General features: G+C 36.9%; 1 protein-coding gene across 1 annotated transcript in view; it reads left to right on the top strand.

Annotated features, from left to right (window-relative positions):
• MPP7 (membrane palmitoylated protein 7) overlaps positions 1-22,011 on the top strand; it is a 255,931-nt gene extending 233,920 nt beyond the window's left edge. Inside the window, exons 13-17 of the mRNA XM_036759638.1 lie at positions 3,597-3,677; positions 11,126-11,219; positions 13,090-13,198; positions 16,414-16,557; positions 18,298-22,011. Coding sequence (XP_036615533.1) covers positions 3,597-3,677; positions 11,126-11,219; positions 13,090-13,198; positions 16,414-16,557; positions 18,298-18,477 — 608 coding nt within the window. The 3' untranslated portion in view covers positions 18,478-22,011. The remainder of the gene's footprint in view (positions 1-3,596; positions 3,678-11,125; positions 11,220-13,089; positions 13,199-16,413; positions 16,558-18,297) is intronic.
• The last annotated feature ends 1,622 nt before the right edge of the window (positions 22,012-23,633 follow it).

The following is a 23,633-nucleotide window of genomic DNA, read 5'->3' as shown; positions in this document are numbered from 1 at the left end:
ATGTACAGAAGCATGGGATAAAATAAATTAGTGAATCTGCAGTAGTGGGTAGGATGCTGAACTTGGAGTCAGAAAGACTGAGGTTTATGACCCCCCTCTGGTACCTAACTAGCTGTGTGACCATAGGCTTCTCACTTCTCCTCTTTGAGCCTCTATTTCCCCAAGGTGATTGGGCAAACGACTGCCAAAGGTCCCTTCCTCTGAACTAATTCTATGATCAAATTTCAGCTTTTTGTATAACATACATAAGAACGAAAGAACCTTATGTCAGCAGTCACAGCAACTCCAACTGTGAGCATCAAGGGGGAACATAATGTGGTTTGGAGCAATCTTAGATTCCACAAGCGTGTAGGTAATGCCATTATCTAGAGCAGCGTTTCTTAAACTACAGGTCGTGACCAAAAAATTTGGCAAGAGCAAAAGGTTTCTGAACATGTAACAACCAAAAATTAATTAAAAATCAGATGCATAATGAATCCAAGGTGTTTCTGGCAGTACTTGCCTGTGTTGCATCGCACAGCTTCACTGCAGCCTTGGTTCTGAACACAAAACATGTGCACTTTGCCCTGTGCATGCCCTCAGGCCATGTCACATCTATGAACGGCTGCTGAATCTCGAAAAGGGGTCACTAGCAGAAAAAAGTTTAAGAAGCCCTGGATTCTAGAGTCTACAAAGATTTGGAATTTGGAACAGTGAATCATATATAAAGAGTAGGATTAAGTAATAAGATCTTATTTTTGCCATTATTACATTAACAATATTCCAGTGCTTAGCGCAGTGCCTGACATGTAGTGGGTGCTTAATAAATGTTTATTAATTGATTAATCAGAATTTAATCAACAAAGTCATGACAACATGGAGGAAATGACAGACAGAAGGGGCTCCAAGCAAGGAAGACCAAGAGGAGAAAAAGTAGTACCAACAATGATGTCTTACCTTATGAGCGCTCAGCAGTTTTGAAAGTACTTTCGTTTGCATTGTTTCATTGCATCTTCACAACCAGCCCAAAAGTCATATGGCAATTATTACCCCACTTGTCTGGATTAAGAAGTTGTGGCTGACAGAAGGTAGATGACTTGGTAATAGTTTCCCACTAGTGAATGGTGGAACAGAGATTCAAATCTTAGTATTTTGAAACTCTAAATAGTGTTATTTATTCATAAATAACACTATTATATTATATATTTTATTGTTATTGTTATTTATTATTATTAATTTTATATATATATATATTAATTATATAAATTAAGAAAAGGCAGACAGGATGGCTACTTTAGGGAACCAACCTTTAGTAGGGGGACCTAAAAGAAAGAGAAATTTAAAGGCTTTTTAGACAAGGAATTTTAGGGGAGAAATAAAGAACTTAAGAGCATCAGGAGATTGTGAAGCAATCCAGTTTCAAATCTGGCAGGGAAGAGGAGAGGGGAGGCTTATATCTGGAGATCAGTGATCAAAATAGCCTTAATATCTCTTAAGGACCTAAGAGAGCCTAGTGAGCTTAGCTAGCCTCTTAGTAAATCAGGTTGAATAGCTGCCTACCTAGTATTGAGTATTTTGCACTCTGAATGAAAAATAGCCAACTGCAAGTGGTATGTGCCTTGCGTGTAGTAAGTATACTTAATACATCTTTGTTGAATTCAACCAGATGACTCACAGTGGAGGAAGATTATAGAACAAGAATGTGGAGATTGAGTTAAGTCCCAAGAATAAGATCTAAAGAGGAAGTCCCTTAGGTAGTGACAACAAAATTAACCAGAGGCAAATGTAGAAAACCTTCTGTTTGGGGGTTCCCCAGGCGATAACATTGCAAAACAGAATAGATTTTCGAAGTTTGGGTTGTATCTCTCCTCACTTCTGTGTGACTATGCCTTTTCCATTAGAGAAAATTATCTAGAATTGCCTATATTATTTTAATAGCATGTAATCATTTTCTGTTCCTCAGACACTGTACTACTATTTATTTGTAAGAGTAAGAAATTTAAAATAGAGCGAAAAAGACTAGACATTTCATTAAAAATATCCTAACTCTTGGTATTCCCTGGTATTCTCTCTGGAATTTTTCCTCTGTTTCTGTTCTCTCACTTTTCTCCCCTCACCCCCATTACTATTGACTTTGCTTCCACACTCACTCTTGCGTTTCTCCCCTTCTCTTCTTCATTCATACCACCAGCTTCACTCAGGGCTCTCAGCTTTTGCATCACAGCTCTGGAGTGGGAGCAGACCTTAAAGGCTCTTTAGCCCAACTCTCCCTCATTTGACAGATGAGGACAGTAAGGTATACACAGTCCAGCTGGTTTGCCCAAAATTCTATTAGGTACCTGCACAGGACTTTGAACTCAGGCCACCTAACCCTGTAGCTGGTGCTCTTTAAACATATATTATGTTTGTTGCCTTCCTTCCAGTTATTATAAGTCACTTCCTTACTGATCTCCTGATTCCAGCCTTTCCCTCTCCAATCCATCCTTTGTATGGATATGGAACATGATAGAATGGGAGGGGGCAGGAGGGGGTGGGGCAAAAAACCATTTGTTGGGATTGGGGTGGAGTCCTGGTTGTGACACTTACTAACAGTCCATAAGTCACCTCTCTGACCATCAACTGTCTCATGTGTAAAATGGCATTAATAATACTTGCCCTTTCTATACCACAAGAACATTGTGAATATCAAATGAGATGACATGTAAAATTCTTTGTAAACCATAAAGTATTCTGTAAACAAGAGCTATTATGTGCAGGTGTGACCATGCCCCTTTCCAGTTCAAAAACCTTTAGTGGCTCCCTATTGCCTAGAGAACAGAATACAAATTACTTAGCTTGGCATTTAAGGCCTTCTACAATCTGGTGCCTGCCTACCTACCTACCTACCACCCTCTCAAACCTTAGTTTTCACTACTTTCCTTATGTTTATATGTTACCTACCTACCTACCACCCTCTCAAACCTTAGTTTTCACTACTTTCCTTATTGTTTTATACGTTACTACCAACCTGGACAAAATAGGTATACTTTCCTGTTTGTACAGGCCATTTCCCATGCCTAAAAAGGCACTCCTTTCACATCTCTTACAGTAGATTTTTTTTCCTGTGAGAGTAGTTAGTACTCAAATATTTGTTGATTGATTGAAAGGCCTAAGATATACAAGTGCCCTGAGCTACATAAAAATCTCTAGGTTCCTGAAGGGGAGAGACTCTCCAAATGTGGTTAGTGACTTATTAACTGAAAGTATATAACCTCAGTTGAATATAGGATCATTAACTGAATAAGAATTAATAGTTCTTCCTTTGGCTTAGTATTTAAATTTTTTAAAAACCTGAAATATTAACTTCAAATGAATTATGTAAATATTTTCAAAGCTCTCGCAGGTAGCATTCATTTGGGAATGTATTGTGACCCAACTGAGCTGTGTCAGTTTGAAACATAAATATTTGAAGCAATTATTTTGAGGGAACAGAAGTTAAATAGCCGTTGTTTTTAACCAGCAAAATTAATTGGATTTTTTTTCCCATTTGGTTTATCATGTTCCTTCAGGCAAGTATTAATCTTAGAAATTCTTTCTATTTGGTGCTTTGGCTGACTATTATTATTTTTGTTCTTCAGGACCTGTGGGAGTAGGCTTAAATGAACTAAAACGAAAGTTGCTGATTAGTGACACACAACATTATGGTGTGACAGTGCCACGTAAGTAGCATTCTCTGTAAGGGACCCTTAAAAGACCTCTTTTCTTAGCTTCTTTAATTTTACTAACATTCTGAATTCAAATACACTTAAATCTAGTTTTCTTCTAAATAAAATCTCTTTTCAAATCATTTCCTAGGGCAGATTCCAAAATTTTTCAGGGTATTTCACCAGGTTTCTATTTAAGATTAAAACCTGCAGTGAGAGTGAAAGGGCTTCGTATGATATAGAGTTATAGACCTATCTTAATTATTATTTCTTTAACAAACTGGTGAATTCTGCTAAATTGGGTTTGTCTAATCATCAACTCCAAATGTGCTAGAGTTTCTTCTCAGCACACTTTTACGTCTATTTTTTATAATAACTGTGTTATTTTCACAGGCATTCTTACAAATGAAATGTGATGTTAGAAGCATTTCTATCTCCAGAATAAATGTCATTTGACTACTTAATATGTTGATGTTAAGAAAACTGTCTAAAAAGCTAAATTGAAGTGTTGGCTTTCCCAAGTAGTTTCAGCACTACCAATAATAAAAAATACTGTTTATATATTGCCATTAGCAATGTTCTCTTATTGTGGAAGAGTTCATATTTATTTCTAAATTCTGGTTCTTTTTTACCTTAAATTACTCCATTACTACTTTTTTCCAAACGATTGTTTCAAATTTTTTTTAGCTTTAAGTTACAAGGCAGCTGACATTACAGGAAGATGAAAGAAAACATGGACCTGGGCAATACTTCCCCTCTTTTTGATTTCCTTACAGTCAGTCAGTTTTTCTAATATATAGCTGATTAGAAATAAGACAATAGGAAGGTTGGTCTGAAAAGTTGTCATGCATTTATTTCCTCCCTCTCTAATAGCTTAGTTGTTGCCAAGGAAAAAACCCAGGTGTTGGGAAATTAATGAGCTTGGGAAATAGCTCAGGGCCAGTGTTGGTTAGCAGTATCAAATATTCTTAGCCCACATAGGGCTCTTACTTCCCTATGAAGCAATGAATCTATATTTTTGCATCTCTGAAAGTCATTAGACATAAATTCATCATGGATGCTCAATGAAACCATCAATTTGTTTTTTCTCTGTTTGAATTACAAAATTTTTGTAGGAGTTAAGTCTTTAAATTTGAATTCCATCTTGGAAGATATGGTTGCTTACTTCATGAAGTTGTCATGTTTCTTCCTTGCGAGGAATCATAAAATCATAGAATCTAAATGTTGGAAGGGACTTAAAAGACCTTCTAGTCCAACTTATACCTAAGTAAGAATCCATACTGTAATATCCGGTAGCAAGTGGTTATATACCCCAGTTCTGGAAGAGCTCCAGCGAAGGGGAAAGCACTGCCTATTATGATAGCCCAGCCCATTTTTGGACCCCTCTAATTGTTACATAAAGCCCGTGTTTTTCTGGAACTTCTTTTTTATTCCTTTTCCTTTAATTAAATTTTATTATTTTCATTTTGCAAAAAACCTGCCTTCTTTTCTTTCTCCATACCCTACCCCTATTGAGAAAAAAAAGAAAAATGCAGCCCATATAACAAACATGAAGAGTCAAGCAAAACAAATTACCACATTGGCCATGTCCCAAAAAAAATATTACCAATCTGTATTCTGGATCCATCAATCTACCACCTCTATCAGGAGGTGGGGTTCATCTGCCCCATAAATTCTGCCCTTTGTTCCTAGCTCTGCCTTTTTGTTACTTCTTTCACATGACTGCCTTTTCAACTGCTTAAGACTACTGTCATATCAGCAGGCCAAATGTTCCCAATTCCTTTGTTCTGTTCTCATATTCATAGTCCTCCATCCTTTCATCACCGTCCTGTTAATCTTTTTTTAAGAAACATTTCTACCTGTGCTGCTTCTGATTCGATGTATTATACATCAGAGATGTCAAACAAGCAACCCACAACTTTCGAGTGAGGGAACTGTATTAAAATATGCTTGGGAAATATTTAACAAAGTAAAAATGTAATAGAACATAGATAATGTTAATATATGGTTTTCTAAGTCAATATGTGGCCTGCAGAGATTCTTATGTATGGTTTAGTGGCCCCCATTTCTATCAGAGTTTGATACAACTGGTCTGGATGCCATCTGTATAAGAGTATAGGCATCTTTCTTTCAATCTGGATACTCCTCTTAATGAACCTTAGAAAAATGTTAGCTTGTTGGCGGGGAGGGGGTGGCGGTAAGGGGGCTTCCGTGTCACTCTGTTAACTCATATTGTACTTGTAGTCCACTAAAATCACTCTAACTTTTTCACAGAAATTTATTTATTCTTATTAAATTCCACTTCACAACATTTGGTTTGTTATCATAGCCTGTTGAGATCTTTTGGGTACATTAAAAACACTGCACAATTTCCCAAATGCAATCCAGCCTTCTCTCCTCATCAGAGTCAGTCTAAAGCAAAGGTTCTTAAATTTTGGTGTGTCACAGACCCTTTTGGCAATTTGATACAACCAATGGATCCCTTCTCAGAATAATAGTTTTAAATGAACAAAATATATAGCATTACAAAGGAAAACAGTTATTTTGAAATAAAGTTACCAAAATGTTTTTTCAAAAACTAAGGTAATGGCCCCAAGGTTAATAACCCATAATCTAGAGAAGGACTTTCCAGTGTACTGTATGAGCCCCTTGTGGCAGAAAGATATGGATAAGAAGTATCCCGATCGACAAGATCACAGGTCCACTGAAACAGATATCACCCCAACTTTAAGGGTGATTTATATCAGTGAATGAATATGAATTTATATCCTTTATAGGACTAATTTGGGATTTTAAGAGCAAATACTTTTTAGGAGGAAATTTTAAATATATTTTTTTTTCCAATTACATGTAAAAACAATTCCCAACATTTGTTTTTAAAAAATTTTAAGTTCCAAATTCTGTTTCTCACTCCCTCCCATCTCCCCTCCTTGAGAAGGCAAGGAATTTGATACAGACTATACATGTGCAGTCATGCAAAAAATTTCTACATTAGCCATGTTGTGAAAGAAAACACAAACCAAAAATATAGTAATAAAGAAAGTTTAAAAAGTATGCTTTGATCTGCCTTCTGACTCCATCAAGTCTTTCTCTAGAGTTGGCGATTGGAGTTATCTTGGATCACTGTACTGCCCAAAATAGCTAAGTCTTTCACATTGATCATTGTACAATATTGCTTTTACTGTGGACAGTGTTCTCCTGGTTCTGTTCACTTTGTTCATATGAGGCTTCCCATGTTTTTCTGAAAGCATCCTGCTCAGCATTTCTTAATGCAGTAGTATTTCATAACAATCATGTGCCACACCTTGTTCAACCATTTCCCAATTGATGGGTATCTCCTCAATTTCCAATTCTTTGCCACCACTGAAAGAGCTGCTATAAATATTTTTGTAAGTATGAGACATTTTTCCCCTTAGATCTCTCTGGGGCGCTAACCTAGTACTGATATTGCTGGGTCAAAGGGTATGAACTATCTTATAGTCTTTTGGGCATAGTTTCAAATTGATTTCCATAATGGTTGAGTCAGTTCACAACTCAACCAACATTGTATTAGTGTCCCTATTTTTCCATATCCCCTCCAACATTTATCATTTTCCTTTTTTGTCATGTTAGCTAATCTGTTAGGTGTGAAGTGATACTTCAGAGCTGTTTCAATTTGCATTTCTCTAATTAATAGTGATTTAGAACATTTTTTAATGACTAAATAGCTTTGATTACTTTGTCTGAAAACTGCCTGTTCATGTCCTTGACCACTTATCAATTGGAGAATGACTTGTATTCTTATAAATTTGACTCAGTTCCATATATATTTGAGAAATGAGGCCTTTATCATACACATTTGTTGTTAAAAAAAAAAATTCCTAGCTTTCTCCTTTTTTTTTTCCTAAAGTTGGCTACATTGGTTTTGTTTGTTCAAAACCTTTTAAATTTATATTTAAATTTAAATATCCATTAAATTACCCATTTTATATTCCATAGTGCTCTCTATCTCTTGTTTGGCCATAAATTCTTCCCTTATCTGTAGATTTGACAGGGAAAGTATTTTCAGCTCCCCTAATTTGCTTATGATGTCACCCTTTATGTCTAAATCATGTACCTTTTTAACCTTATCTAGGTATACAGTGTGAGGTGTTGGTCTCTACCTAGTTTCTTCCAAACTGCTTTCCAGTTTTGCCTGCAGTTTTTGTCAGATAGTGAGTCCTTGTCCCTAAAGCTTGGTTCTTGAGCAAACACTTTCTTGTCTAGGAACTGATTTTTCTGATTCCATTAAATGTTTTGGTTACATTGTAGTTTGGAAGACTACAGTTCTCCTAGAATGTCTTTGGGAGACCATAAATAATAGCTTTTATTTTCTAAATACATTGTAGTCATCAATTAGAGACTAAACTATAGCTTTGATTATACTAATGCAGAATTTAGTGTCATGATTTCCACACAGTGAAAAAAACATCGTTATAATTAAGCAAAAATATATATCCTTACTACTAGATTGAATCTAGTAAATTCCTCTGTTTTAATTGTCTTAAGAACCATCTATAACTTAAAAGGCAAAGAGGTTTTCTCTCTTTCAAGTTAGATGTGAAATCATGATTCAGTGAACAGAAATGTGCAGTTGAGAGTGTCTGCCTTGTGCTTACCCTGGTAACATCCTGAATTGTCTTCAAGATAATTTTGTCCTTTAGGATTGTCATAAAAAGGAGATGAGGGCCAAAGTCTCTTATTGTCTTATTGTCCTCCTCCTCCCCCTCCCCCCCTCCTCCCTCTCCTTCTCCTCCCCCCCCCCCCACAGCTGCTAATAAGTGTCAGATCCAGACTCAAACCTAACATTTTAGTTGTGTGAGGATTGTATCTGTGACCTAATGATATGAAAATGTGTGCCTTATATACATCGATATCTTTCTAATAGAAATTTCTCACATAAACCCTTGTTAGATTCCTCAGATAGAACCCTTGCCCATGGAGTTTTTGTGCATCAGCCCTAATGGGAAGGACAGTTTTGATTTGCTACTTTGTACTTTGCTTGATCTTCTCTTCCACAGTTGCAGTTTCTAAACCTAGTTGCACTGTGTACATTTTTCTCCACTGCCCTCCCAAACCCCAGACACCATTCTTCTACAAATCGATGGCTTCACTTTCCCCTGATTCCTAGATCTTAGTGTATTTCCTCTTCACTAATGAAGCCAATGGACTCTTTTTCCTCACCATTACTTATTAACTAACTTCTGTGTCTCTCATTAAGAATTATGGAATTTGAATTTTCCACTTGGTAAGTAAGACAAACAGAATGAGATCATGGTAGCCTGGCATAATGTGTAGAAGGGCTGGTCCTGGAGTCAGGAAGACTTGATTTCAAAGCCTGCTATGATATCCAGGGGTTGTGCGACTACAGGCCAGTCACACTGCTTCTCAGAGCCCTGAATAGTTCTCAAATGCTGTAAGTAGTAGATGCCAGGAGAGGGCCTTTCCACACCAGGAGTTCTCTACACAGAAGAAATCACCAACCTACTCTTGTCCCTTATACTCCACTCTAGAAAAAGAGAACAGACCTGATAACCAAAGTACCATGGATTAAAAATGGCTACGCTCTGTCTAGAGAAAATTTGGGGAGGATTTATGAGAAATATTTTTTAAGCAAGAGGACATCATTTTCATAGATTTTTCTGGTAGAGGAATCTTTCTTCCTTATCTCATCATAGCTCTTATTTTCACCACCCAGTCAACAGATCATATGCCAAGCATTTTTTTGTATCTTATCTTGTTAGCTAAGGTATAAGCTCAAATCCTTGGGCATAATTGTTGCGAAGATCTATGATTTTGTTGATATGAGCATTCCCTGCACACATGTACAGTCTTTTCAGTACCTTGGTAGAGTTTCTGAGGCCAAAAAAATCTATAATCCCATAATTAACCTGATGATGACCTCCTCCAAAATTAACTAGACTAGTTTTCAAACATAAGACATAAAGTCTCTAGCCTCTCGCCCCCTCTTACTGCTTTTCTTTCTTGGAAGGAATTGCCAAAGCTTACACTTTGCTGATCTGTCTTCAAAAACCCTGGGGCATGTCCACACCACCATAAGGCATTGGGGTAGGATTTTAGTGGAGAGTGTATAATTACATAACCAATAAATAAGTGTTGAATTAAGTCATATCACTGAACTGAATGTCGCCTCTTTGCCACTGTGATAATTTATGCCTAAAATACGTCATCCCTTGAGTTAGTGAAGTCATTGCTAAATAAGAGCTCATCCTCCACATAACTGCTTGCCAGACCTGAATTTTTGAGTAGTGATCATGAGATCATAGGATCTTGAGATGGAACGTGGGCTTAGTGGATTCCTTACTATTAAAAAATCTACTCAAAAAAAATCTCTGTGGCACCTGTTTTTTTAGGCAGAAACAAAATTACATAATGTACAAAAAATGATGTCAGGACTTGAGAATTCAAGTTGTCTAAAGTGAGCCAAACTGGTAGGAGAAATATGTCTGCATATGTGTAGCAATGTTACAATTAACATAACATTACCATTCTCAGTTGGTATGTTAAAGCATAATGTCTGCATCGTTTTAAAAGTTGTTACTCGCCTTTTCCTTTGTTGTGATATATTTGCGTGTAAATAATGATTTTTTAGTTTTTACTTACAAATCTGAATATAGGGTTCACCTTGTTTGAAGTGCCCAATTATAGGTCAGTTTCACATATTTCCCCCTGTAGTGAAATTTGCTAACCTGAATTAATTGAAAGAATAGTCTGAATTACTGAAATATTTGAGTGTTCTTTTTTTTTAAGTGGAGTCTCATCTTTGTCTAATCATATACAACGTTAACTAAGGACTCGGGATATAGCCCGGCTGAGGTCTGTGACTTGCTGTAGGGAATAGGAGTGGATCATTGTGTGATTGGTGGGCAGTCTGGTGCAGTGGCAAGAACACTAGCTCAGGAATCAAAAGACCTGGGTTCAAATCCCACATCTGTTACTTACAACTTGCTTGTGCCAATCTTTTAAACTTCCCTATGCCTTGGTTTCCTCAACTCTGAAATAAGGGAGTTGTACTAGATGGCTTTAGGTCCCTTCTAGTTCTAGAGCCGTGAGCTAGACTACACTTCCCCACCCCCCTCTGCCTGTGCATTCCTTATGGCTTGTCTTGGGCCTTTGTCTTTTTCTATAATCTTTCCCTCAGTGCTTTCATTTACTCCCTTAGGTTTAAAAATCATCCCTACACAAATGCCGCATAACCCCATATTTTAGTTCTCATAAGTATCATTGTAATGGCATCTGAACTATTGAAACTTTATCATATTTTAAAATATGCTATTCTTTTTTGTTAGTGATGCCACTGTTTCTTGGTTGTAAATTTGCTGTTTAAGGACAATAACCAATTCTAAGCATATGTGTGTATATGTATGTATTCTAATGGTTGATAATATGGAGCTTATCTAAAACTATTTTTAATTAAATCACAGACACTACCAGAGCAAGAAGAAGCCAAGAAAGTGATGGTGTTGAATATATTTTCATTTCCAAGCATTTGTTTGAGACAGATGTACAAAATAACAAGTATGTAGAAAACCTTTTAGAACTCTAAAAGTAATTGCTAATACTGCTATTTGTCATTTTTGGTAACCAAGTCTCCTTTTTTCTGTTTAATAATTATTTTAATTTTCAAAACATCTGAAATCCAAAAAAGCATCATTTTAATAAGTGATTTTCATAGTCTGAAAAGAAAAAAAAACGTGTACCTCCTGTGAGAAATGTGGTGGTTTTGGGGATCACTGGACTTCCTAGGCAGGGCCAAAGTCCTGAGGAAGAACCCTATGATAATCCTTAGGGAAGGCTGTACAGAGACCACAGGACTCCCAGAAGAAGACCAAGTGGTAGCCATCCCTTAATCTGTGGGGATCACAGGACACCCCAAGACAAGATCCAGGAGTAAGCCCAGCAAGCTTCCGCTGCCTGTTGCTTCCCTTCACTTGACCTTAGGAAAATCCATGTGATTTGCCCATTCTCACCCAAAGAACTCAGGACCAGAGTGGGCAGAGGAAGGCATTTTATTACGCTCCCCGGGAGAGCGGGTGTAGTGCTCGCGGGAACACTCACACTGATACAGTTGCAGGAGCAGGGGTAACCATTCCCTCCACTCCTGCTAGAGTCATGGTTAGTTTACAGTCTTTGTTTTTTACATAGTTTTCCTAGGTTATACAGTTTATATAAATAGGATAATAAGGACACAGAAGCAAAAGTAAAGTTAATTAGATTTTCCTTGTCTTAGTTTAGGATTAAACTATATTCTTTTACTTCCCCTACTTTCCCTCTTTAACATATGCAAATTATGCAAATCAGGAGGCCTGGATTCTTGACCAAAACCAGACCCTAGATAATCTTGAACTGGTTCAAGTGGGTTTGGCCTCTCTAATTCCCTAGACTGCCTTCTCAAAAAGTATGCACATGCATACAAGCCTCTGACCTCTCACCTGACCGACCTTGAGGCCTGATCTCTGCTAAAGCTGGGGTGGGGGAGGGCGGGGAAGCGCACTTTTAGTTCTGTGGAAACAAAACTCCTCCTCCCATTTCTTACACTCCGAAATATCTAACATTTTACACTTTTTAATGCATTTTTAATGCGTAGTTTTAGAGGTTAATACTTGCAATTTTCCTTACTAATACAATACTATATTTTTGACAGCATTCCTTTACAATAGTGTGTTTAAAATTTATACTAGGATATCTGGGTTCTGAACAGACACTTCCTGTTCTCATTAAATTCATGACCTACATGAAAATCCTGCAACCTCACTTCCCCACTTATTCTCTTGCCCTCTTCACTCTTCAAAGATTTAAGCTACAGTAACTATTATTATGGTAGCACCATTTGCTTGAATTTTTTCCCCAGTTTTACTATTTGACCCTAAATATTTCAGGGAGCAATGTGTGTTTTAAAACAGGATTGTGGGATTTTATTGAAACTTCAAAATGTTCCTTTCTCTTTGGCAAACTGTTTGTATTTTTATAGCATATAATCAGCTGCCCTGGTTCCTCCTCCAGTTCTAAAGCTGATTTTGGATATTCTGGAGCATGCAATGAAATTTCAGTAGTTTCTATTGTTTAGCTTATCCGCTGTTTTATTGCATTGCATTAGTTCAGAAGAGGACGTGATGGAAAACGTTAGTGTGCTGCTGGACCAAAGTACTTTTTTCTGTTTGACTGTAATACAAGCAGGTGTTACTGATTTGAAAATGTAAAATAGAAGATTTTTTTAAAAAATTGACATGCTGAAGTACTTGGCAGTGTTCCTTTTATAAAACATGTTAAAAATCACATATGTTCAGCAAAAATATCTTTTACATATGAATTATATCTTACAAAGTATAATTTCTTTTGAAAAATTGGGCATGAGCCTGATAGAACTCTATGTCTGATTTTTCTACAGGTTTATTGAGTATGGGGAATATAAAAACAACTACTATGGCACAAGTATAGACTCTGTTCGATCTGTTCTGGCTAAGAACAAGGTTTGTTTGTTGGATGTTCAGCCTCATGTAAGTAAGCAACACACTTTTCAGTGTCCTTTGGCATCAAGTAATTGATTACATTTCATGACAGGGTTCCAGGAGAAAGCTCTAATAGAGACGAACAGTATCAGCTCAGTTTGTATTCCACATCCTTCATGGCCATTTATAGCCTTTCTAAGATGAAAGAAACATTTAAAAATAAATTGTGAAACCTGTAATTTAAAAAATAAGCTTCTTGAAAGCTTAACAGTTTCCAAAATCTGCTTTCATAATTTCAATATTTGGTCAGTTTTTGTTGACTTCTGTGCCTTGCAAACACTCATAAAATCAATGTTTAAAAGCCCATCAATTGTTCGTGTCTTAACTGTCTTAGATGTTATAAATGAAAGGTGTTTTTTTTTTCTGTTGAATTCCCAGTCTTCTCTGCTTGCTGTTTGTTTTTATTTCTTTAAGGAGATTCTGTAACATGACACAAAAGTGCATTTTTTACATTTAGCTAAATAGCCTTACTTTGACTTTTTGTTGAATCAGTCAGTGAACAGGCATTTATTAAGTGACTGTTGTCCATGGGATAAAATACAAAATCTTTAGCAGGCATTGGACTATGTTAAGGAATACAAAGGAAAAAAAAACAATTCCTACTCTCAGGGAATTTGCATTCTATCAGAATGTACTGGTGCCTTCAGCAAAGAACTTTGCATCAATAGATTTTTAAAGGAAATTGTATTCACATTGGGTTAATTATTCAGTGCCTAGCTAATTATGTTTGCAAATTTTTTCATGGATCATTATGGTTGGTAAGTGTTGAAATCTAAGGAGTAAAAATATTTTTTCTTTTGAAAATTAGTAGCAGTGGTCCTTGAGGAAATAAAAATGCACATTATTTCAATTTATATAAACCTGTTGTGGTTCTCCATCTCCCTGTCTGCCCGTTCCATCCTAGACTCTTTTCCTCCTACTGCCCACTAAGTATGAGTATCTCCCAAGACCCTGAATTGTGTCTTTTAATTATATACTTTCTGTCATGGTGAGCACTTCAGCTCCTGTGGGTTCTAATATCATCTCTCTGCATATGACTCTACATGGAAATTATCTCTCTCTCCTTAATCTCAATTTCAACAATAAGCCAAATCAACAAGCATTTAAGTGCCTACTGTGTGCTAGGCACTATACTAAGTGCTACAGCTACAAAGGAAGGCACAAAACAGCTTCTGCCCTTGAGGCACTCCCATCTTAATGGGGGAGACAACGTGAGAACAACTAAGGTAAAAACTAGACAAACAGGATACTTTGGAGGTCATTATAAAGGGAAGTAACTAACACTAAGGAGCATCAGGAACAGCCTATAAACAGGCTCTGGCAGACAGAGAGTTTTGTGTTTGATCCTGAAGGAAATAGGAATGCCGGGAAGTTTACTGAACGGGCTGTTGACGTGGTCACTTTTATGCTTGAGGAAGTTCACTTTAATGGATGAGCGGAGGATGGCATGGAGTAGAAGATTCAAGGAAGGGAGACCAGCGGAAAGGCTGCTGCAGTCATCTAAGCACACAGCGCTGAGGGGCTGAAAGACAGTGTTGGTGTCTGAAGAGGGAAGGCCTGTAGAGAGAGGACAGAAGTGGGACTTAGCACCAGATTGACTGTGGGGGGTTAGAGAGAGTGAGGAATCCTGGGATTGAGGCTACAAGCCGGGTTGATCAAGAGGATGGTGGTGCCCTCCACAGTGAGAGGGAAATTAGAAAGAGGGAATGGTTGGCTGGGGCGGGGGAGACATAATGCCTATCTCTCCTACAAAATTCCCCCTTTTTTGTTAATAGTGTCATCATTGTTCCAGTCCCCCAGGCTTATATCTTTGATTCTTCCTCACCCTTAACTGCCACAGCCAGTCAGTTTCCAAGGCTTACCAGCCCTACTTCCATAGGATCTCCCATCCTTTCCTTTCTGGCCACTCAAGTAGCCTCTGCATCAGTCCAGGTTTTTTTTATCACCTCTTGCCTGGAATTTGTAGGAACTTCCTAACTGGTCTCCTTACTGCCTGTCTCTTCCCTCCCCTCCCATAGCCACCAAATCAATATTCCCAAAGCATAGACCATGTCACACCTCTACCACCACCATCCTCAGAGATCTGCAGTGGTTTTCTGTTGCCTCTTGATCAAAATACAAAATCCTCAGCCTAGCATTTAAACCCTCCACAGGCTGCTTTCCTGTGTATCTTTCAAATTTTATTTCATATTACACACACACTTTCCATTCCACAAAACTGGTCTGTTAGCTGTTCCCCGTATAAAACAATCCATCTGTAGCTTCCCAGTCTTTGCACCACTATATCCCTCCTCATCTCTTCCATTGGTTCCTTTAAAGTATAACTGAGGTACCTCCTTCTACAACAAGGTCCTTCCTGATTTCCTCTTCTGTGCACTTGGTAGCACTCTTTGTCTCTCTGTCTCTCTCTGTCACTGTCTCTTTCTCTCAATTACTTTGTACACAGCCTGTACTTTTTATGTATGTGTCATATCTGCCCAATAGAATGTAAATTCCATTGTGTGCAGGAATTATTTGTTAAAGTGAATTGAATCACCCTGTAGCTTACATGCCTATGGAAGGTAGTAACAGGACAGGCTATAAATGGGGTCTGCATTGCACATCTGAAACCTAGCCTAAAGGTCCTTTAGATCTAGGCTTTTTTATATACTGCTGAGATTGTCAAAGTTTGTCCTAATCTTATTCCTTAATTACCCTGAATCAGTTCCATGCAACACACATTAATAAGTGCCTGAGCACTTGTATGCAGAGCACTCTGCATGGGGACATGAACAGCCCTTGCCCTCAAGGAGCTTAAGTTCTCAGTACACAGATTGATATAAAATATATTCAAAGTAATTTCAAGAACTTCAAGAACACATTACTGCATTTTCCCTGCAGTAATGGGCTTCTAAATGAATAACATTTCTTGAGCATTTAATTTGAAATGCATTTCTTAGCTGTTTGCATTCTGCACAAATCTGAACATGTTTTAAGATGTCTTTCCCCATGAACAAGTAGATTTCCCACCATCTTTTTAGTGGCCTCATGGTTTTCAGCCAGCAGAATTTTATCAGCAAATTAGATTGCACAAAAAGACAAGTAACCTTGAATTGAAAAAGAATTAAAGCACTGTTTCTTTGCATAGAAGATTCATTTTTGCCATGCACATTTACCCGTTAAGAAATGTGGCAAACTCATCATAATCTCTTTTTTTTTCTCAGACAGTGAAGCATTTAAGAACACTAGAATTTAAACCATTTGTTATATTTATAAAGCCTCCATCAATTGAGCGTCTAAGAGAGACAAGAAGAAATGCAAAGATTATTTCAAGCCGGGATGACCAGGGAACGGCAAAACCCTTTACAGTAAGTATGTTAGCAGGCTGCTGAAATATGTGAGCAGACCTATATGAGCTTGTGCCATAGGGATCGACTTTGGAAAGAACATAATGTTATCAGATCATATAACTTCACTTCTGTAAAACTTTAGCATAGTTCTTAGGTATAGACTCTTTCCTGCTTCTGTAGATGCTAGTAGCTTATACTTTGCTAATTCAGTTCATCTTTAAAGTACAAACTAAAATCTGCCTGTGAAAAGAATGAATTAGGAATGATCAAGATTTATGTTTGCAAGCATATCAGGCATCTCTGTATGCAAGTGTTAGCTATTTTAATTACCCAGGACACTTTATAACTCTCTTAACAAATTAAGACTTTCCAAGCTAACCTCGATCACAAGTAAAAGGGGAAAAAAATTAAAGCTATTCTTTGTACTTGCTTGACAAATTGGGTGAAAAACGCCAAAATCTGCCATTTGCTTTCTCTTGCCAGTGCCAACCAGATTTATCATAGTAACATAAAAGTTTAACAGAATGGCCTCAACAAGAGTACCCCAGAGTTGTACTTGGAAAAACAATTAACTATTTTACTGATTTAGCACAAGTAGAGACTCAGAAAAATGCTGTAGAGTCAGGTGTATCTTTTGTCATTCATGTGCAAAGATGCTGCTACTGTGTATGTTTTCTCTGGATGTGATGAGAGAGCCCAATGGACGACCTGACCAGCAGCATTGCCACACAGACGCCAGGACCATGCTGGCTCTCTTTCCATTCATTTCTGTAGTGGCTACTGGCAGGACTACTCATTGTTCCTCTTTGCCTCAGCATGGTATTTTAGTTCTGCTTCTGGATCCCAAACAAAAAAAGGAAACAAATTAAAATGGGGAAAGCTATGCCAAAGTTATCCATCTTTAAACTTCATCAATATATTTTTTTATTTTTTACAACCATTGACCAAAAAGAAAAACAAAACCACTACTGATTTTTAAGATTCCTTTTAGTGGTAATGATTTTACTAAAAATCCAGGCATCCGTGTTTAATAGTTTTCATGATATAAGTCATATTACCTAATGTTCTTGATTTGTAACTTATCCATGTTCAAATTTCATGGTTCAGTAATACTGCTGCAAAATCCTATGTAGCACTAAAATGAACACTGAAATTAGTTATACTTAAGAGGTTTTCCATGGCTTAAAAATATGGTAACATAGTACTGGGGGTCTGGTATACCTAAATTTTCTTACATAATTATGAGTCATGTAAAAAGCTACTTTTTTTGCTGTTGTTTCAAAAAGTGGGTGAAAACCATTACTGAATTAGACATGAGAAGACACAGGAAAGCAATAATAACCTTCCTTTTGGAAATGTACCAAACTCTGCAAAAGTAAAGTTGGTACTCTTTAAAGTTAGTCATAATTCCTTTGCTAATAGTGAGTATAAATAATGCAGTTGGTCAAAACATTTTCCCCCTGGTATTTCTGATGCAGAAATGTCCTTATATTAATCAGTGACTAATTATGTTTTAAAAAGAAGGAAAAAGGAAAGATCTATGTGTTGGCAGATAAATATTAGTTATGAAGAGATTCAAACAGATATAATTAAAAGTGGTGGCTTGTGAAAGTTGTAGTTAAAGAGTACAATTTTAATTATTAGAGTGAGAGGAAATGAATGTTAACTCAGACCTAGATACAGTACTTCCAGAATATCTGTATTTGGTATGGATGTGAAGAGATAGAATTGATTGATTCTTTAAAATGTTTTTTGTAGGAAGAAGACTTTCAAGAAATGATTAAATCTGCACAGATAATGGAAAGTCAATATGGCCATCTTTTTGACAAAATTATAGTAAATGATGATCTCACTGTGGCTTACAATGAGCTAAAAGCAACTTTTGACAAATTGGAGACAGACACCTATTGGGTTCCAGTGAGCTGGTTACATTCATAAGACTGAAAGAAGAAAATGTTTCAGAGTCATTGTTTAACTGGGTTCACGTTTGAAAAGAAAGTAGTTGCCATTTTGGTGGAAGGGTTTTTAAATTTCTGTCACTGATAGGTGGTTGTTTTTTAAATCTATGTCACTGATGCAGTTACAATTTTGATAAAGTTGAATGCTGATATTATTTTCTTCTTTAAAGTCCTTTACCAGATTGAAGGTGTGCAAATAAGATCTAAATTTAATTTAAATGGAGCTTTGCCCAATTCTCTATTCTAAGCTGAGCTTTGAAACATCTGGTTGTCTTTAATATAGCTATATATCCACGATGAGGTTTAAATTTTTGTTTAAAAGAGAAGTCGCTAAAGACTTTAATATATATTGGAGATCAGTGCTTCAGTAGTCTCAGATGTGGTCACTGCCATAAAGTTTGCATGTTAGCAGTCGAAGGTAATATCATTACTTTAAATTGCGGTCCTTGAGACAAGCAGGACAGCTTAAGTTTTTCTGGATAGATCATCACAGTTTTAACTGGACTATCAGGATGGGTTCTCTTGCTGTCCCCTGGAAGTCTAAGGTTTTCTTTTGGGTTTTTTTTTTTACCTATACCATATATTCACGTGTATATTTAAACTCTTTCATAAGCAAATTGCCCAGTGAATTAAAAAATTTATTCTGAGAAGGGCTTGCGTGCTGTGAACAGACTTTACATATATTTGTAGGTGGTATAACAAAGACTTTAATAAGGGAAAATAGGTTACTTTAATATTACATATGGAACTTTACAAAATTTTCCTTATCGCATTAATACTTTATAAGTTCAGTGGTATCTTAAGATAAGTAGCAACAAAATAACTTTTTTTAAAAAGTCATCGGCAAAAATTTCTGGAGTCATTTTAAAGTAGGTTTAGTCAGTCACAGATTTTTCCAATAAATGACAGGAAAATGTTTCACATTTGAAAAGCAGATATACTCAAGTTACTGTTACAAACACAATAAATAAGTGTTGCACTGATTTATTTAAAATTATAGGCAATTTATTACCATATACTTGAAAAACATCCAGTTCTTTTAAATTACAAAATTTCACATTTAATTTTAGCTTTTATTATACTATTGAGACAAAGATCCGTTTTTAATATTGACTAGACCCCATCTCAACCTCCTTGAATTTTTTATAACAGTAAATGAACAAATCATGTATTTGTACACAATTAAATGTGATTTTTCATTTTTTTCTTGATTTACTACTGATGTGCAGAAACTCAGTAAAAAGCTTTAACATGCCTGTTAGCTGCATAAGTGAATTTACCCTGCAACTACTGAGTGCAGTAGACCTTGCTAACCAAAAATCATCACATTTGTGACATACAAACAAGAAATGAATTATTTTATGTTCACATGTAAAGAAGAATGTAGATGTCTTGTTTAAATAAAAAAAAGAATTTAGTGAAACTTTATATATTTATGAAAGGGTTGAAAGGGACAGTAGGGTTTTTTAATTCCTTGTCAGTATAGTTATTCATAAAATGGATTATATGTGAAAGCGTAAATTGAAATGGTGGTTTTGTAAATCAGGCTCAACATTCCATGTAAATATTTGACCATGGTTCATGTACAGGTGGAGGGAGCCACCAGTTTGTTGTATTTTAAATGCATGTTGGATAGCCTGGTTTCCCTGCATTTATTTCAGGCTTATCAAGTAAAACAAGCAAAATATTAAAAACAGAAACCTCAAGTATTTCACTAGACTTGCCACATGTTTTTCTCACCACAGATAGCTAGAACACAAATTTTACTCAAATCATAATAATAATCAGTGAATACTCTTGTCAAATTTTTATTGCTGTTTACTACAAATTTTTATTTCTGTTCCAGTTTCACATAGCTAGCACCTTGTTAATATAGGGATGCCAAGTCTGATGCTGCTCAAGCTGGCCCTGACTGATGGCCTTTGAAAGAAATGTGAGTCCTGGATAAATATTTTCTTTTTTTGTACACTCATGAAAATGTCCTTTAAATCATGTGTACCTGTATAAAATATGCATTATTTAGCACTGTTTCTCACCTCCCTAACCCCACCCCATCCCCCCAAAAACCACGCTTTGACCTGGAATATCCAGGCAACTGAGGCAATATTGGATTTTTCAGAATGCCACTATCTAAATAATTGCCTTGATTCTCCAAGTCACTTTGTGTATGGATAAAGCCTTAATTTAGTGCATGTTCAATTCTTTTGTTGTTCTTAAGAAAGCCTCTTATTATAAATCTGAAAAGAGTACTGTTATTATATCGATAATTGCAAATGATAACACCAAATACCCTCAAGGTGTATTCTGATCTGTTTCATTTTGGATCATAACTAGACAATATTTGTATGTGAAGATAGCCCATTCCTAATATTTTAAGAAATGAAGGTCATGGCTATTTGAAAAGGTTTGCACTTGAAAAATGTTGGCTAGTGATGCAGTTAAGCACACTAACTTTTAGGCCACAAACCTATATCTTAAAAACAGCTTTAATTAAAACTTAATCTGAATTTGTTGGACCTAAGGACAGCTAGAAGGATTTGCCAACATCGTGTAGCAAGAGGCTGTTGATTCTGTGTTTTGCCTCCTAACACGACAATTGCTTTATGAGCCTCACTGTAGCTCTTGGCAGTAGCTTAACAGACATATCCCAATTCCCAGGCTGGATTGTCAGCCAGCATCGAGAGCACAGGGAACGTTAAATTTTTAAAAGTCTGTGCATTAAAAAGCCAAGTTGGATATAAAGACGATCCAAGATCAAGATGGAAAATCTACACTCCTCTGATCGACAAACTGATACTTGTCGTCGTCGTTGCGGTTGTTTAAAGAAGAAGAAGAAGGGCGGGACTGAAGATGAGGGAGTCGTAACTACAGTGCATTTTCATTTTTCCTAGACATTCTTTACCTGGAATGTACACATTACGGCACACTCTCATTACTGGCTCTGAATATGCAGCACTCAGAGTTTCTGCAGTAAAAAGTTGGCCACGTTTTTGTTCATGCTTCTGAAATAAAGTATTTTGAAGAGATTTACTTCAGTTATTGATTCACCAGTGTAGACCAGAGCGTGCTTTTACTGTGACATTCAGCCACACATGGTTCTTGGTGTCTGAGAGGCTGCTGTTTCTGGTACCATGTCACGACTAAAGCCATTTTCCATCATGTTAGCAAGGACCTTCACTTTTCTGATGCGCACCACTGCTGTTATAAAAAACTTCCCCAAGACTAAGATGCTATTATTTATTTCCTTGGTTTTTTTTAAAACTAATAAGGCTTTATAGATAAATACAACGGAAGACTTTAATGTTAAAGTATATACGAATTGTGATGTGTGGTTTTTTGAGAACTGTTTGATTCTGTTGGTATCTCGTACTTCGCTGTTTGCTGTAGTAGAACAGATGTTAACATTTTGTACTATCTTATCCAGCACCATACTTGAACTTGCCATCAATTTCTTAGTTGATGCCATGCCTGAAATATAAATTTACTTTCTTCACTGAAAATAAATTATTGACACAACATATCTGTGCTGGGTGTTTTGATTTTTAATAGCTTCTATAATATGGTGGGTGTTATTAGTTTGTAAGAAAAGTATATTATTCATTTGCTATGATAAGCCTATGTATTCAGCTATCTTCCTTCTGTAGATGACTTCCAAATATATGCATCCAGCTAGAATCTCTCTCCTGGGCTCCTTTCTTGCATCACCAACTGTCTGCAGGGACATTTCCACCTGCATGTCCCATAAGGATTTCAAACTTAATATATCCAAAGTAGACCTCATTATCTTCCCACCATCCCACTCTCCCTTCTCTAAATTTCCTCTTTTGTTGGTGACAGGACCATCCTAAAGCAGAGATCTGACCATGTAATAATAATGTCCCTGTTCACAAATCTCCAGTGAAAAACTACGGTAGGTGAGTGTAAAGGGATAGATTGTGCAACCAGAAAGGACAAGAGGCCAGTGCAGCCTAGCGGAGTCATGAAGACCTGAGTTCAGATCCCTCCTCTGACTTATTGTACAAGTCACTGAACCCCTCAGTACTCCCAGGCAGCTCTCTCAGACAGTATTAATTATATTCATGATAATGGCTAGCTTTTAATAAGCACTTAAAAGATTTTCAGATTGCTTTAACAAACTGTCTCTTTTGACGCACTTAACAACCCTGTGAGGTAGGTGATTTTGCTGATGAGGAAAGGAGCTGAGAGGGGTTCGTGGCTTGCCTCTGGCATACAGCCATTGAGTGTCTGAAGCCTGATTTGAATTCGGGTCTTCCTGATTCAGACTCAGATCCACTACACCACACTAACCTATGAGTTGCCCAGCACTTGCTAACCTGCCCTTTTAGAGTAGGAGATTCCTTAAGAGAGTTTACTATCAGTATAGCCTCAAGTCAAGAGAAACAAAAATGAGTGATATGAGAAATTCAGAAAAACATGAGAGATTTGCTTTCATTTAATTTAATAAGTAGAAACAAAAACAAAAACAACCCCACAGTATGCTGCACAATGACTATAACTATCCAAATGGAAAGACCACTGAAAGGGAGCTGGGTGATGAAGCACTCCTCCCTATTCTGCAGAGGGGTTGGGGACCACTGGAGCAGAGTAGTATATGCATTCTCAGACATGGTCATTCTCAGCTGTTTCAAATTAAGTATTTTTCTTTGTTACTAGGTGGGTTTCAGTTGGGATGGGGGAACTGGCGGGGGTGTGGCCAGGGATATTTTAAGCCAAAAGTATCTTCAGTAACTCCCTATTGACTCCAGAATAAAAAAAAATACAAATCCATCATCTTGATTTTTTTTTAAATTTTTTTTTTTTTTGCTTTTTGGCAGGGCAGTTGGGGTTAAGTGACTTGCCCAAGGTCACACAGCTAAGTACATGTGTCAGGTGTCTGAGGCCGGGTTTGAACTTGGGTCCTCCTGACTCCAGGGCTGGTACTCTACTAACTGCACCACCTAGCTGCCTCTCCATCACCTTGATATTTAAAGCCATTTCCAGCCCAATTCTAATCTATTTTATATTTTCCATTCCAATCAAACTGACCTCCATGCAGTTCCCAAGCTTGGCATTCCATTTCCATTACTCCCTTACAGAAACTTCACACACTTAGGTGCTCCTTCTTCCAACTTGGCC

Source organism: Trichosurus vulpecula, chromosome 5 (genome assembly GCF_011100635.1).
Source record: "Trichosurus vulpecula isolate mTriVul1 chromosome 5, mTriVul1.pri, whole genome shotgun sequence".
NCBI classification, from domain to species: domain Eukaryota; kingdom Metazoa; phylum Chordata; class Mammalia; order Diprotodontia; family Phalangeridae; genus Trichosurus; species Trichosurus vulpecula.
The sequence above is the reverse complement of the archived record's forward strand: the minus strand, read 5'-3'. Positions and strand labels throughout refer to the sequence as shown.